This window comes from Rhinatrema bivittatum, chromosome 14 (genome assembly GCF_901001135.1).
Source record: "Rhinatrema bivittatum chromosome 14, aRhiBiv1.1, whole genome shotgun sequence".
Classification (NCBI taxonomy): Eukaryota; Metazoa; Chordata; class Amphibia; order Gymnophiona; family Rhinatrematidae; genus Rhinatrema; species Rhinatrema bivittatum.
Genome location: NC_042628.1, coordinates 14,416,622 through 14,433,242, shown reverse-complemented (window position 1 = coordinate 14,433,242; position 16,621 = coordinate 14,416,622). Strand labels below are relative to the sequence as shown.

The following is a 16,621-nucleotide window of genomic DNA, read 5'->3' as shown; positions in this document are numbered from 1 at the left end:
CGGTTTTTGTTAATGTAGGTGTGCTTTGGGCATGAAAGAACAGTGTTTCCCCAATTTTAACATTTGACTTCATTGAGAACAATTTTTTTCACCAACCCTACTTTGGCTGTTTTGCAAACTCCTCCTCTTTGGACAATCAAACCCATGGTATAGCGAAAAGATAAAGGAAGTCAAACGAAAGCTAAGAAAAAGAGAAAAAGAATGGATTTATTTATTTATTTTAAAACTTTTATATACTGATTTTCACGGAGAGTATCCGACCAAAACGGTTCACAAGTTCAATTTATAACAAGGCAAAAATAATAAAAAATTAATAAAAAATAAATAAAAATAAAATAAAAATAAACAGAAAATAAAAATATAGTAAAAGGTTTGAAAAAAATACATCGTGTAGATATAATCTCTGACTCATTTAGAAAGCCTAAACTAAAAATTATTACAAAAAACAAGAAAAAGCCGGAAAATATACAAAAGTTAAAAAATCAGAAGCCATAAATGATTAAGTGATTAGAATAAGCAAGCTGTTGAGGGTCCAGCATATCATAACCTGGTACTGACATTATGAGGAACTTTGAGGAAGGGTATTTGTTTCCTCAATTCTGGCATAAGCTATCGTGAATAGGTAGGTTTTCAAAGCCTTTTTAAATTCCTTGTGATCCGTGATAGATCTCAAGGTATTTGGAATTGAGTTCCATAGAATGGGACCCGCCACAGAAAAAGCCCTCTCCCTAGTTATGTTTAGTCTAGCCAATCTGACAGGCACATCAAGAAGATATTTGGAGGTAGACCTAAGATTTCTAATAGGCTTATATAACCGCAATGAAGTGCAGAGCCAGGTAGAATCCGGGTCATGAATTAGTGTATGTATTAATGACAAAATTTTGTATTTCACCCTAAACTTAATGGGTAGCCAATGTAACCCATACAATACGGGGGTGATGTGATATCTCCTAGGTACTCCTGTTAACAAACGAGCAGCAGTGTTCTGAATCTGTTGCAAAGGTCTTAAGGTGGAGTCCGACAGACCCAGAAAAAGACTATTACAGTAATCTAGACCTGAGAAAATAATAGCTTGAATGACCATTTGAAAATCTGATTTAAATAGAAGAGGCTTTAGCCTTTTTATTGTCTGTAATTTAAAAAAAGAAGTCTTAATCAGATGAGAAATGTGATGAGTTAAGGACAAGTTGGAGTCTAATTGTATTCCCAAATTGCGAACTACTCTTTTTATCTCAATCACCTCTGTACCTAGTGTGACCGATGAAGGCGGACAGTTGATGGGATTTTCGATCACACTTAACAGGAGTAAATCTTCAGAAAGTCTGACTAAATTCAGGAAGCAACTAGCCTATTACAAGAAAGTAATTCTTGATACAAAAAAATTATTCTTCAGCACAAAAATTGAAAAATTTGCTAACAACCCAAGATCTTTATTTAATATTGTAAAAAACCTGACGAATGACAAAACCGAGGCACCCCAAACCCCTCTAGAGAGCAAATGCAACGAAATAGCAATTTTTCTCAGACAAAATCATAAACCTTAGAAATAAGATCCTTAATTCAGCAAAACAGGAAATAAAAATGATCAAAAGAGATGTGACACAATGGTCCACCTTTGACGAAGTATCCGACATCGAAGTTCAATCCATGTTTAAAAAAAAAAAAAAAAAAAAAAGTCACTCCTGCCCCACATAAACTAGATACCATACCTGCTATGAATATAAAAAAAATTTGCCGACATAACCTTTCATACAATAGCCAAAATAATCAACCTATCAATTAACCACGGAGTAGTGCCAGATATTCTAAAAGGGGCAATAATCAAACCACTACTAAAGAAAAAGAACTGTGACCCCAAATATCTTAAATAACTACAGACCAGTTTCAAACCTACCCCTCCTTGCTAAATTAATAGAAAAAAGGTACAGAAACGACTAGCTGAACACCTGGAAAACAATAACATACTTTATCCCTCACAACACGGCTTTAGAAAACACTACTGCACCGAGACACTGCTAATCTCTCTCGCAGATAATGTACTACGAGGTTTTGATAGTGGCAAACACTACATAATGATACTATTGGATTTATCAGCAGCGTTCGACACAGTAAACCACTCCATACTTATAAACAGGCTCGAAGAAATAGGTCTACAAAACAAAACACTAGACTGGTTCAGATCCCACCTAAACAATAGATTTTTTTCAAGTACAGATATAAAATAAAGTTAATGACAGTGCAGAGCCCTGAGGTACTCCTATCAGCAACACTATTTAACATCTACATGTTACTACTGTGCCACCTCCTAGCAAGACTCGGTATAACACACTACATCTATGCAGATGACATTCAACTAATCTTGCCCATAGACGAAACAATTGAAAAAACACTAAACTTAGCAATGATGTACCTAGACATAATTAGGCAATTACTAAGCAAAATGGAGCTAGTGATAAACATTGAAAAAACGGAACGAAAAAACATGGCACTAATACAAAATCCTATCAAACTTAAAAGCGGTCAGGAAGGGAATATAGCCGAGAGAGCTCGAAACCTAGGAGTAATAATTGACACAGAACTTAATCTTAAACACCACATATCACTGAAAGTCAGAGAAGGCTACGCCAAACTCATGATCCTAAGGAGGCTGAAACCATTACTAACCCAGAAACATTTCAGGACAGTCCTCCAAGCACTTATCTTCACAAGTACTGATTACTGTAACACACTATTTCCGGGATTACCGTACTCCACAATAAGACCTCTACAAGTCCTTCAAAACTCTGCGGCCAGAATACTCACCGGCAAAAGGAGACCACATTACCCAAACACTGGCCGAACTACATTGGCTACCAATAGAACAGAGAGTGCAATTTAAAACACTTTGCATAATTCACAAACTAATCAGTGAAGATAAAGCTGACTGGTTAAACACAGCACTACGATTACACGTACCCCAAAGAAATCTGAGGTCAGCCAATAAAGCACTACTAACAATCTCATCAGTAAAAACAGCGAAACTAACACAAGTTAGAGAGAGCGCGCTATCCTTGGCTGGTCCAACGTTATGGAACATATTGCCACTAGAGACAAGATTACAGAGTGATCCAAAAATCTTCAAAAAAGTTTAAAAACCTGGCTATTCAGAAAAGCATTTCACAATGACCTAGGTGTCATAGTGGATAACACATTGAAATCGTCGGTGCAGTGTGCTGCAGCAGTCAAAAAAGCAAACAGAATGTTGGGAAATATTAGAAAAGGAATGATGAATAAAACGGAAAATGTCATAATGCCTCTGTATCGCTGCATGGAGAGACCGCACCTTGAATACTGTGTACAATTCTGGTCGCCGCATCTCAAAAAAGATATAATTGCGATGGAGAAGGTACAGAGAAGGGCTACCAAAATAAGGGGAATGGAACAGCTCCCCTATGAGGAAAGACTAAAGAGGTTAGGACTTTTAAGCTTGGAGAAGAGACGACTGAGGGGGGATATGATAGAGGTGTTTAAAATCATGAGAGCTCTAGAACGGGTAGATGTGAATCGGTTATTTACTCTTTCGGATAGTAGAAAGACTAGGGGGCACTCCATGAAGTTAGCATGGGGCACATTTAAAACTAATCGGAGAAAGTTCTTTTTTACTCAACGCACAATTAAACTCTGGAATTTGTTGCCGGAGAATGTGGTTCGTGCAGTTAGTATAGCTGTGTTTAAAAAAGGATTGGATAAGTTCTTGGAGGGAGAAGTCCATTACCTGCTATTAAGTTCACTTAGAGAATAGCCACTGCCATTAGCAATGGTTACATGGAATAGACTTAGTTTTTGGGTACTTGCCAGGTTCTTATGGCCTGGATTGGCCACTGTTGGAAACAGGATGCTGGGCTTGATGGACCCTTGGTCTAACCCAGTATGGCATTTTCTTAGGCTCTCAATCATTCTCTTTCACATATACAGGCTCTCAATCATTCACATACATGCAATCTCACTCACACACACACACACACATACATGCTTGCTTGCTCATTCACTCTCTTTCCCTCCCTCCCTCCCCGGAACTAGCGGCAGTAGCAGCCTCCTCCCAACCCTAATCTCCTTCATTTTCAGCCCTTGCGGAGAAAGGAGTCCCATCGGCCATGGGGGTTGACGTTCTTCATTTTTCTCCGAGCCGCGCTGCTCATTCCTCCGGCCGCGTCTCTCTTCTGTTCTTCGGGCCGACGCTGAACCCACTAGCATGGTCTCCTCTTCCCGCGCATGCACCCGCTGCTCACCACTTTCTCTTCCGGGCCACGGGGGACGGGAAGAAGAGACCATGCCGGTGCCGCTGACTCCAGCTGTTCAGTGGGGGACTGGGAAGTGTGGAGACACACCTGCGTGTTCTTGGCGACACACCGTTGAGAACCACTGTATTAGGCTGACATAAGGCAAAGCTTCTTTAAATCCTCCATCAAGGGCATGTGATGGTAAGGGCATTTTGCAAGCAAATTAATGCGTTCCTGTTTTCCAAATATTTCGTGTGCTTCCAGCTGCACGTTTATATATAGCAGCCTTGCCTTTGCCTGACTTGTGTGACTGCTGTCCGTGTTGCTTGATTTGAAAAAGCAGGACAGGGTAAACACAGTAGGCCTTGAATACAGCTTCATGCAACAGCAGTAACTGGATTCTAGAAAATCTTCTTGCTTGTTTCTTGGTCTTATTGCTAGATTGCCTTTTTTTTTGTCTTAATTAAAAGATTTAACATATTTAATTATGGCCACATATCCTAGTGTTCTTTATTGCTCTTTGTTTAAAACCAAACATTGGTATCTTTCATGACTATCACCAGCAAGTCGGCAAATTATTCCTACTAGTCTCTGAACAGTAGAAGTCAAGTTTCCTCCTCCTCCTAAATTAGGAAATCCATTTTGTGCTTAGAGGGGGGGGGGGGGGATATGCAATGGTAAGTAGTGTGTTTATTAAGAATATGTGAAAGGGTTCGGCCCAGTAGCTCTTCATCAGCGCTATGCATGACCATGCAGTGAATCCCTGGTTTGACCCCCAGATCAGGACGGCTGGGGCTGAGGACTCTGTGAAGGCAGTGTTTGCAGCCTCCGGTTGGGACTTGAGGCCTATGATGCAAGGTTTCTGAGGGAGTTTGGTGGAAGGGTCCCTGAACGTCACTGGAATGAGGGGGAAAACCTCCCCAGGTAGCTGTGAATGAAGGCTCACGGTGCTAGAATCCTAGCACTGGTTCCATCCGAGCAGGAAGGAAATAAAAGGGCAGAACCACTGGGCCATAAAGACAATTGTATTTATTGCCTGCCTTTGATTAAGAAATTCACCCAAAGAATGTGGAGTCTTAACATGAGAATGGTGTTAAAGGGTGGTTTTGTGATTCAGCCAGCTGTTGCTTTCTTGCTTGGGTGTGTCCTGAATGTTTTTACTCCTAAGGGAAATTTTGGTTGAACCATTGCCTGAAAGATAAAACAAAAACACACAATTCCTTTAATAATTTTATATCATTTAGTTTAGATTTGGAAAGATGGGCAGTCTCCAAACTTTACTTTTTGGTTATAATATTTTGTGCTAGCTTATATACCTAAGGGATGAGTTGTTTGATCACCAATGTTGGTCATCTTTTGAGCAGTAAGGTACATTTGAGCCAAAAACAACTGCTTTAAAACATGCTGTACACATGTTTTAAAGCAGTTGTTTTTTTTATCCATTTTAACAATTTTTGGATTAAATTGTCCAGTTGCATAGTATTATTCTCTAAAACGTTAGGTAAAGCATACTTTCTATGTTTTGGAGTCCTTTTTTTAAATTGCTTTATATGCCCATGTCTTTGATATACACGTGTAAGAAATGCGATTCATCACAATTAATAAATAACTTATTTTAATGGCACTTATTGATTGGTTTACTGATTCAAAATCGCCCAAAGCTATTTTAATAGTAATTGAGGCAAGAGTAGAAAAGAATGAGGAAGAGCAGATATTGACAATGGAAGGAAACTGGCTTCAGCATGTTGCTTGCTTTTGGATAGGAATAAGTCTGTTGTCTTTGCTCAGTAGAGTAGTGATAACTTTATCATGATGCAGCATTTCCTGGTCTGAAATCGTTTACATGTATCTGGTCTTCTGCTGCTTCCAGACTGCAAGCTGAACAAAGCAAGGGCATGTTTTCTTAATTTAAAAAAAAAAATGTTAAATATTTGCAACATGCTTTTTCCACCTTTTGCAGTATGATTTGAAACGGTGAGCATGGATTTTTCACGTCTGCACACATACACTCCTCCTCAGTGCGTGCCAGAGAACTCTGGCTACACATATGCGCTCAGGTGAGAATGAATCTTTTCTAAATTCAAAGTTACAATTGTCAGTATTAAAATACTTTATTTACAGTTTTGCTTGGACTTTCCTGCTAAGCAGTTTTCAAGTAATGAATTGTTACTAATGCTTACGAAGTAAAATGTTTTTGGGTGGGATTTGATGCACATCTCTGTTGTTAATGCAAACTGTATGCTAATAGTTGATTTCAACACGAGCAAGCCGGTGACTCAGAGCTAGTGACTCAGTCGTTATGCATCTTAGTATGAATACTGTTGTCTACCCAGTCTCCACCCAAAAATATTGTGTAAGATAAATGAGCAATTATTCTCAAGGTTCTTCTCCCTTCTTTTGCTAATTAACTTGTAAAATCTGCTCTCCAGTAAAACAGTGAAATGCTTACTTTTTTACTACAGGACTAGTTTTAAGTCTCATTTCTTTTTAAACCAGTGTTACAAAAAGTTATTGAATTAGCTTAAGTTTGAAACTTGCAAGCTGTATTGCCAATAGTCAAGGCTTCAGCCTTTGCTACCATCCATTCATGTAACAGTCGAGTACATTCATAATTCAGTCATCTTTAAAACAAAAAATAAAAATCTAGAGTGGCGAATACATCTCAGATCTACTTTATCTCCTGCTTGGATCAGAAATGGGTGGACATTCAATCTAGTTGCAAACTCTTAAGGAGTTTCTTTGGGAAATTTAAATATCAATAAGGGAACACATTTGTAGGTGGATATGATTGCCCAGGGAAGAAAGCATATTTTTTTTCAGTAGCTGGGATCTTGTCCTGGGGCTTGAGGTTAAAAATCACAAAAAGACATAGCAATGATGTAAACATAGTGTGACGAATAATCGATTGCAATGCTGCGTTTTGTGTTAAGTATTCCAAATCTTTAAAAAAAAAAAAATGTGGGTGTAAATTGTGTTCTATGTATAAATCCCAAATACAGGACCAGGTTCAACCCCCATAGACTAACAATAGTCCCAGAAACTCCTGACCCAGGAGTTAAATTTCCAGTGTTAAGAAAACATGAGTTTAGCCTGTGCACCTCTATGCATAGGGCAGTAATAGCCAGCGCCTCTGTCTCCCACAACAACTTGAGAAGGGCTGCAGAATTTGGGTCTTCTCGCAGAATTGGAACAGGAGCAGTGTCGTCGGTAGCAGCCCTGTATCTCGCCATTGACGCAATCCTGGCGTGTTTTCAGTAAAGCAGCAATGCGGCGCCAAAAGCCGCACGCTCTGTCGCAATCTGAATTGCACGGCACTAAGACGATGCAGACTGAGGTGCTGCAGTGCTGTTCCTACTAATGGGAGGCAGAAGAGTTAGGGGATTTGAGCAGGTGCGGGTGGGTGGTGGTGGTTGAATTAGGGGTGAAAGAGGAGGGAGGCAAGCGTGCGAGAGGGGATATAAGGAGTTGCAGGGAGAGAGTGAGGGGTGAGAGGATTGGAGGCACTGTGGAACGAGAAGGGGAGTCTGGGAAGGAGCGACCTGTGTGGTGTGAATGAGCTTTGGAGGCGGGGGGTGTGTAGAGAAAGGATCATTGTTGGGGTGAGCAGATCATTCTTAATTCTCTGATTTCCAATCCTGCTTTCCTGTCCTCCTCAGTCCCTTATTCCACTATCCTTCAGCCTTAGATCTCTTCTTCTTCTTCTTCCTGCCCTGTACCATTTGCTAAAATCCCTTTTCTTCTAACAAGCCAAATTATCTGGACACTTAAATGTTAGGAGAAGACTTTGTTTATAAAATAAGGAAAAAAAAACATTTTTAATATGCAAGTATATGTAAAATTCTCCAAATTTGTTACTATTACCACAGAATATTGAAAAATCTTCCTCAAGAAACTGGGAATGCTGGTAATAGCTAAAGCCTTGATTAACGGGATTTGCATGGGGCGCAGGGCTCATTTGTGCGCACTCTTTGTGCTCTAGCTTCCTTATTAAATTGGTTGTAAAACTGTACAGAGCAAAATGTGTGCACATCCATCTGGGCCATAGTACCAGCTTTGCATACTGTACATGTTCTTTTGTGCCGGCAGAGAGAAATAGATGTGTTGTGATTTCCCATGACCTGTCCTATTCCAGATTATACTGTGCAAAGTATTTCAGATTCTGCATCAAGAAATTGGTCTTAAAAACCCTCAGATTGTTTGTTTTTTAAAGATGGTGATGTGATGGATGAGCTAATTGTGCGCTTTGGAACGGTCTAGTCCCGTGTTTTCCAAGCTCTCCTGAAGGCATGCCTAACCAGTCGGGTTTTCAGGATTGCCACAATGAATGTGCATGAGATAGATTTGCATATTCTGGGTATGTTAATCTCTCTCATGCATATTCATTATGGATATCCTGCTTAGGTTTGCCTCCAGGAGAAGGTTGGGAAACACAGGTCTAGTGGAATAAAATGGGGAGAGGGTAGAGAAATCCCCTCCCCCTCCCCTTTGATTGTCCAGTTAGCCTTAGCATATGCTGAACTTTATTTGTAAGAGTTGAGATATCTGGTGTCCACTGTCAGTGAGGTAATGATTTCAGGGGCCGATGCAATAAGACGTGCTGAAAACACATATTGAGGGCCCGTTTTGTAAATTCTGTTAGCTCTTTCCTCAAATGTATTTTTATTTATTTAGATTTTTATATTCCGCTTTTTGCACTTTTTCCGGTGCTTCAAAGTGGATTACATTCAGGTACTGTAGGCATTTCCCTATCCCCAGAGGACTTACAATCTAAGTTTGTACCTGAGGCAATGGAGGGTAAAGTGACTTGCCCAAGGTCACAAGGAGTGACAGCAGGACTCAAACCCTGGTCTCCTGGTTCTTAGCTCACTGCTCTAACCACTAGGCTGCTCCTCCACTGGTTCATTCATGCTTTTTCCTTCTGTTCATTGAAATAATTGTCCAAGCTTAAGGGTGGACATCCATTTTTGTTGTTCGCTTTTGTACTTCAGAGCTCTTTGAGTATTTGGATCTGATGCTGTTCTGTATGCCTAGACGCCTATAATAGCAACTCCTTTGAATTTGTAATCTATTTTTATTAGACCCATGCTTGCTTCTGCTTTTGGGATCAGCTGATTCGTGCCGATTCTTTTTTTAATTTTGCATGGAAGAGGTTTCTTGTTCTTGCAACAGACTATTCAAGATCTTTATGCGGCCAGTCAACATTTACAAACTTGTAGGAGAAAGCATGGATTGCAAGTTAATTGATGAATTGTATTTTATGCTGTGCTAGTGAAGTGATTTTTTAATACCAGTTGAATACTGTAGTGTCCTTTTGATGACGGGTGCTGGATTGTTACACCTTCTACTTCTAAATAACAATATGCAGCTTCCTGCTAAAGTTTTTGAATGTTAGCTTTCAGTTTTGCTTTGTTTTGGTTTTTTTTTTTCCTTTCAAGGACTGTTTCCTTAGCACATTTGTCCAATCCAAATGACATCCTGATGCCATCTGAGAAACTCTTTGCTACTCGCAGAAAAGCTTCAATCCATCTACAAATAGTTGATGCAATGTTATCTGTGGATCATTAGTGTGTCTAAGGTTAACTCCACAGCTCAAGGAGTTAAAGTTCTCTGTGGATTTGGTGTTGGACAAAACATGAGAATGGGGAATCTCTCTGAAAATAGTACATTGTCGATTAGTTTTAATTGAGAGAGTGCAGTCTGGTAAGCTTGATGTACTCTAATCAATCCAGAGTTCACGCTGTACGTTTCAAGGCAAGTTAGAATCACATACTCTTGGATAATATCGAGTGCTTTTTTTTTTTTTTTTTTTTTTATAGTCTATCCATGCTATCCTGGGGTTTTGACTTTTCATGCACCTGGCCTTGATGGTTTTATTCAGCATCAACTGGTCTTTGTCCCATATGCTTTCTCTTTTGTTCTGTCACTGAGATGTTAATGTCTGTGATCACATATTCTATTGCGTTGAAAAGCTTGTAGCTTGTTGGTAGGCATGTTGTTAGTAGTTTGAGGGAACGTTATTTGAGTCTCCCTATGTAAGGCGAGGTAGCGTTCTGTTAGCCATTGTGGTGTAGTTTTGGCTGTTTGGTCGGTTGATTTTTGAAGTTTGCCAGGCCTTAATGGAGGGGTGTTAAATGTTTGAGCCGAAAGTTTGACATGCCTTCAGGACAAGGTCTCTCCAATTTGGGTGGGTTGTTTGTTTTTTTTTAAACTGGTTTCCATCTATTTAGTTGGTTTGGGCCATACCATGATTTTGATATAAGTGGGTAGCCATTCTGTTTGTTTATGGCAGGGTTGGCCAACTCTGGACCTCAAGAGCCACAAATAGGCCAGAATGAATATGCATGAGACAGATTTGCATACAGTGGAGGCAGTGCGTACAAATCCGTCTCATGTATATTTATTGAGGATGTCCTGAAAACTTGGCCTGTTTGTGGCTCTTGAGAATCAGAGTTAGCCACCCCTGCTCTATGGGATCCTTCTACAAATTTCTCTACAACTCTTTTTTTTTTTTTTTTCTATTTTAGCTTTGATTTGGTTGTATTTTTAACTGCACTAATACTCTTCCCTAGTTCCCTACTGCAGTGGTGTTCAAACTGGTCCGGGGGGGGGGGGGGGGGGGGGCTCTAATTGGGTTTTCAGGATATATCTAATGCATATGCATGAGATTTATTTGCATACACTACCTCCTGTGTAGGCAAATATTTCTCATGCATATTTATTATGAATATCCTGAAAACCTGTCTTGGGAGAGGGGGGGGGGTTACTCCTGCCCTGTTGAAATGCTTTGTGTTCTCTAAATGTTTTTATTTTAATGTTCATGTCATGCACATAGGGAAATATCCCAACTATAGGCACACAATGCAGGATTCTGTATTGGGAATCACCACCTAGGGAAAGGACCTTTTTAAGTCCTTGTGGACAGTACATTGAAATCCCCAGCTCACTGCACCAGCAGCGGATGTAAATCAAACAGTAGAAAGTACTTTTTCACTCGGTGCATAATTGGGCTGTTGAATCTGTTGCCAGAGGATGTTGTCAAGGTGACAAGCACAGTGGGATTCAATAGAAATTTTAACATAGTTCCTGGAGGACAAGTCCATTTATTTAGGGGTTTTTATATACCGATTGCCATTTGCACATCGTTATCGGTTTACAATGAAAACAGTGCAAATAAAACGGAGAATAACAGATACAAGCATTGTATCTGTTTACAAATAACATCATGATTATAGTAAGAGGCATAACAATTGCATAGAGCAAACTGAGATCCGATAAATATACGTAAATATAAGTCCATAACACATTAGCCAGGTAAACTAAAGAAAGGTATTGCTTACCCCTGGGAGTGAGTAATCTTCTTTATGGGATCTTACGAGTATTTGCAACCTGGACTGTCTGCTGTTGGAGAGAGGATACTAAATTCAGTGGAATTTGTTCTGACCCAACATGGCATATATATTCTCAGGGTTTCTTCGTATCTCTGCAACTTTTGTGCTTCGGCTGTTTTCAGTTTGTTATGGGAGCATTCGAATTTTATTTATTTATTTATTTATTTATATGTCTTTTATATACCGAAGTATTGGTAGAGGCCTTCACTCCGGTTTACATTTATAACAACGCATACATTGAAAAATCAGGTGAACAGTTTAAACAGAGTTAAAGTTATAATGAATATATATAATATATATATAGGATTTTAGATTTTCGTTCAGCATGTTTACCTTGTGGTTTTGATTTTTCTTTTTTTGTTTCCTCAGTCCTTTGAGGTACTCATCTACTGGGTATGGTTCCCCCCCCCCCCCCCCCCCCCCAAAGATGTTATCTGTCCCCTCCTCCTTGTTGGCAGGTCTCTCTCCATTATGGTTTTTACAGCACAGTATTGTCTCAGATTTATTTCTTTGATATCCATAAGTAGTCGCTTTTATACAGTTTGACCTTATTGATCTGTGCTTTTTAGGTTGTGTTTAAATGTAACTTAGGTAGTCTTGCCCCCTAGTGGATCCCATTATAGCATCCAGCAGCTCAGCCACCTTCTCTTGCTGCCTCTGCTTCCTTGACTGTCTTTGCTTTTGTCCACCACAGGTGTGTTGGACCATTATCCTTCCCTGGGATCTCACCCGTTACCACCTCTTAATTGCTGTAGCTGTTCTTTTTTTTCTAGTGCTGCGTTTTTTGTTTTTTTTTTTCCTTTTTCTCTCTTCCTTCTTAAATTTGCCTCGTTTACTTTTTGCAGCTTTTCCTCTCATGGTTTTCCTCGTCCTTCCAGTTTTTGCTGTGCTCTTTGTAAAGCCTCTTGACTTTAAATATGGGGGGTTTGTAGCATAGCAGTAGATTATCTGCTCCCTTTGTATCTTCAGGGGTCCTTCTGACTGTAGCGCATCCTCCTTTAGCTTTTTTTTTTTTTTCCTCGCGCTTCTGCGTCTTAGCTGCAGTGGGTCCATGAACAGATTCACCGTGGCGCATAGCTGCCTTCTGGGATGTTACCGTCACCTGAAGGATCTGCGCTATTGCTACCTCCTTCGTTGGCCCATAGTGCAGAAGCTAAGGGGGACCACTTCTTTTATTTATTTTTTTTTTTTCTGGGTGCATGAGAACATAAGAAAATGCCATACTGGGTTAGACCAAGGGTCCATCAAGCCCAGCATCCTGTTTCCAACAGTGGCCAATCCAGGCCATAAGAACCTGGCAAGTACCCAAAAACTAAGTCTATTCCATGTAACCATTGCTAATGGCAGTGGCTATTCTCTAAGTGAACTTAATAGCAGGTAATGGACTTCTCCACCAAGAACTCATCCAATCCTTTTTTAAACACAGCTATACTAACTGCACTAACCACATTCGCTGGCAACAAATTCCAGAGTTTAATTGTGCGTTGAGTGAAAAAGAACTTTCTCCGATGGCCAGTATGAATTTTTCTTTTGTTCTTTTCATGCTTTCAGTGGTGGCTGCCTTGCTGAGATTTGGTATAGATGCAATACACCACCTAAAGGCGTTCAGGAAGACTTGGCAAGAGAAATTTATTTTCACCCCTTCAGAAATGCACAACGATTTTGCTAAAATTGTTGTAGGCTTCAGGGTTGTAGGGAAATTGCAGTACAACTACTTAGAGAAAAAATTTTTTTTTTTAAAGTAATTATCTGATAGTGGTATTTTATTTCATACCTGGTAATTACTACTTGTCATTTATCCTTTTGAAATACTGCGTAGTAGGCAGAGGGAAACGTTTCTTTTCAGAAAAAATATCTATACACTATTGGAAAAACACTTAACCTAGTACTTTGGGTTTTTCACTAAAAGATGATATTGTGTGAATAAAATTTGGTGAGGACAGAGGGGAGAATATTGTAACATGTTTACCTTCTGAAACTGCTTTGCCAGGGCAAAAATGTATCTTAATTAGCATGCAGTTAGTTCCACGTACCGGTAAAATTCAAGTTTTCTGCAAGGAAGGTGTCCTTGTTGCTGTGAACGAGCTAAATTACTCCCGCGCTTTCACAAACAAGTCCACTTCTAGACAAAAACATCATTGCAGCTGAACGAACAGGGAACCAAGAGATGGTCCTCTGCTTTCTTCTCTTCCTCCATTTCACTAGTTATGCCTCTGACCAGCAGGCTGGGTGCTTTAAAGTGGCTTTTGGTTTCAGCAGGTTATGCAACCCACTTTCAACTGTTTTTGTTACCTGGCTGGAGCCTTGCCCCCATCTCATTGAATTGTATTTGGGTGCTCTTTCTTCTACCTCTCCCTCCTGCCCCAAAATGCTTTCCTTTGGCTTCAGTAGTCTAGTCGTCGTGGACTTCACAGTGTTGGAAGCATGTTGAAATAACTGGTATTGCTGTATCATAAGTGGCGCAAGCAAAAAATGTTTGAGCGCTATATTCTTAGTGGTCAGGAAATGCTACTGTATGTGCTAACATTTTCTAATTGATTTTTTAAAGTTGTTTTAGTCTTGCAGTTTTAAGTGTCACTTTTTCTATGTATTTTAGGTATAGCATGCCTGGATAAAGTTGAAATTGTACTTTAAAAGATTTTTGATCTTGAGCACCTGTGTTTTCTTTCAAAACTCAGTGAGAGAGGATTTGAGAGAGGGAGGTATTTTTTTTTTTTGTAATCCATTTAGTCTGCCTGATTATTCTGACCACATTAAGGATAGATCTCAGCTGCCAGCCGCACTCGGGTCGATACTGTAAAAATTGCGGGAGAGTGTGCCCAGGTACCTCTCCTGGGCACGTGATTCTGTATTTAAATGAGGCCACGCGCTAATAAGGAGGCGCTAGGGACAGATCCTTATTAGTGGTAGGTCTGGCTGTCAGCGAGTCCGACAACCGACGCTCTATTTTACTGGCGTCTGTTTTCAAACCCGCTGACAGCCACGTGTTAGGGAAACGGACGTAGTAAAATTGAGCGTCCGTTTTTCTAACCCGCTGACCGGTGGGCAGATTTTTTAAAAAAAATAAATTTTTTTTAAATTATATTTTAAGTTCCTCGACTTAATGATGCTAGGATATTAAGTCGGAAATGTACACAAAAGCAGTTTTTTTTCTGCTTTTCTGTACACTTCTGGGTTGTTTAGAACTTAATGCCTGCCCTTTGGCAGGTGTTAATTTCTGAGAGTAAAATGTGCAGCTTGACCACACATTTAACTTTCAGTATCCCGGGCGACTAATAGGCTCAACAGCATGCATGAGATGAGCACTATTAGTTTTCGGGGTGTTGGCCACGCATTTTCGCTGTGCTATTGCCCCTTACAGTAGGACTCAATAAGGACATTGGCTTTCTCACAAATATAAGCCCTTTCAACTGCAGTTTTACAGTTTCATCACCTCTGGCATTCCTTTTTCCTTCATTGAGCTATGATGAGATATGCAAACAACCTAATTACCTAGGTGACTGTGTTATAGTGTAACTGCCTGGTTTCTTCACCGAAATGAGGCAGAGAGGGCAACTCTCAGCAAAGGTGTATTAAGTCCAATAAAAAGGCATCTCCTACAACTTACCTGATGCTTAATTAGAGATTTACATAAATCTACAAGTTCATAAGCAAATTAATGAAAAAAAGTTAGTCTAAACAGAAAGCAAAGCTTTAATTTACTTTCAGGTATCAGAAGTATCAAGCTGTTATGCTAGTGACCATACTATGGTCGTCTGAGGATCTCTGGCAAAAGAATGTCCGTATACCTCTTTAATAGATCCTCAGAATTTGCCAGAGAACTATATTATCCAAAAAAAAACAAACCCCGCACAGAGTGAAAAAAAGAAACAAAAAACGAGATTTCACCCTAGTATGCAATGCAAATTTCCAAAAATATATAAAAAAAATAATTTGCTTAACTAAGACTGCACCATGAGAAACGGTGTCCTATATCTTTTCTGCTGAACAGGTGCCTATATTTTATTTATAATCAATGACCCAAGCAGAGTCCAATCTGATATGAGTACCAAATGAACTTGATGATTTATCTTCTAAAATGCACCACTAACAGTCGAGCACAGTCTCTTAAATTATCTGCTTAACCCATAATGAGATCTGCCCAGGATTTAGGGTTTTATGTGTCTTTTTTTTATTTTGAATTTTGTATGTTTGGCGGATCCCTGTGCTATTGTACAGCCCTGTGCACTGCTTTGCCGGGGAAGTGCTCTAGAAATTGATTAAATATTTTCAGAACCATTTACTCGGGTAAATTGCCAGTTTTTGCCCAAATGAAATGGATTGGCTCAAAATTGCCTTGTGCCCAGCTAACGATGTGCACTGACTTTCATAGTGTGTGCACTTTTAGCTGAGTTAAAATGAGGTGTTCCCAGGGGTGTGTTTAGTTCAGGGAGTAAAACAGTACTCGTACGTTTTGATTTTCAAAGGTGTGGTACTATTTTGCCCCCTTTCAGCCAGCTGCATAGTTAGAAGGTGCAAAGTGAAGTGAACAATTTTTAGTGCACGTACATTGCGGCAGCCAGCTTTCAAATGGGAGGAAGCATGGGTGGGTTCTGCTGGAGATCCACCTGTGGGTGGGTTATTCAGAATTGCTCCCACCCCCCGAGAGGACTAAAGATTTTCTAGTCTTCTCCATGTAGTCGTTCATAGACCTCCATACTGATTTTTCCCCCTTTGAATCTTAGTATAGGTTACTTCACCTCCAGAGGAAGTCAAGTATAAAAATGGAAGGAAGACATTTAGATATAAAACAGTCTCGGCGAGCCTGCTCTTTCCCAGGTAGAAATCCTTAGAAATTTTATAGCAGCTCCCCTCGCCTGTTTCTCCTCTTTCTACTGGCAGAGGAAGGCCTAGCTGCCCAAATCCCCCTCCCTGTTTTCTACACCTAGATTTTGTTCCCTTTTGTTCATAACCATCCGATACGTTCATCTCCAA

At 39.9% G+C, this 16,621-nt stretch overlaps 1 protein-coding gene across 17 annotated transcripts in view; it reads left to right on the top strand.

The window, feature by feature from the left end:
* Positions 1 to 16,621, top strand: part of SUN1 (Sad1 and UNC84 domain containing 1) — a 106,586-nt gene that overhangs the window by 16,099 nt on the left and 73,866 nt on the right. For 13 of the 17 annotated variants that reach the window (XM_029577084.1, XM_029577099.1, XM_029577096.1 and 10 more), the window contains exon 2: positions 6,220 to 6,316. The exons of the other annotated variants lie outside the window; for them this stretch is intronic. In XM_029577084.1, the coding sequence (XP_029432944.1) occupies positions 6,240 to 6,316 (77 nt within the window). In that variant the 5' untranslated portion in view covers positions 6,220 to 6,239. The remainder of the gene's footprint in view (positions 1 to 6,219; positions 6,317 to 16,621) is intronic. 17 annotated transcript variants of the gene reach the window in all.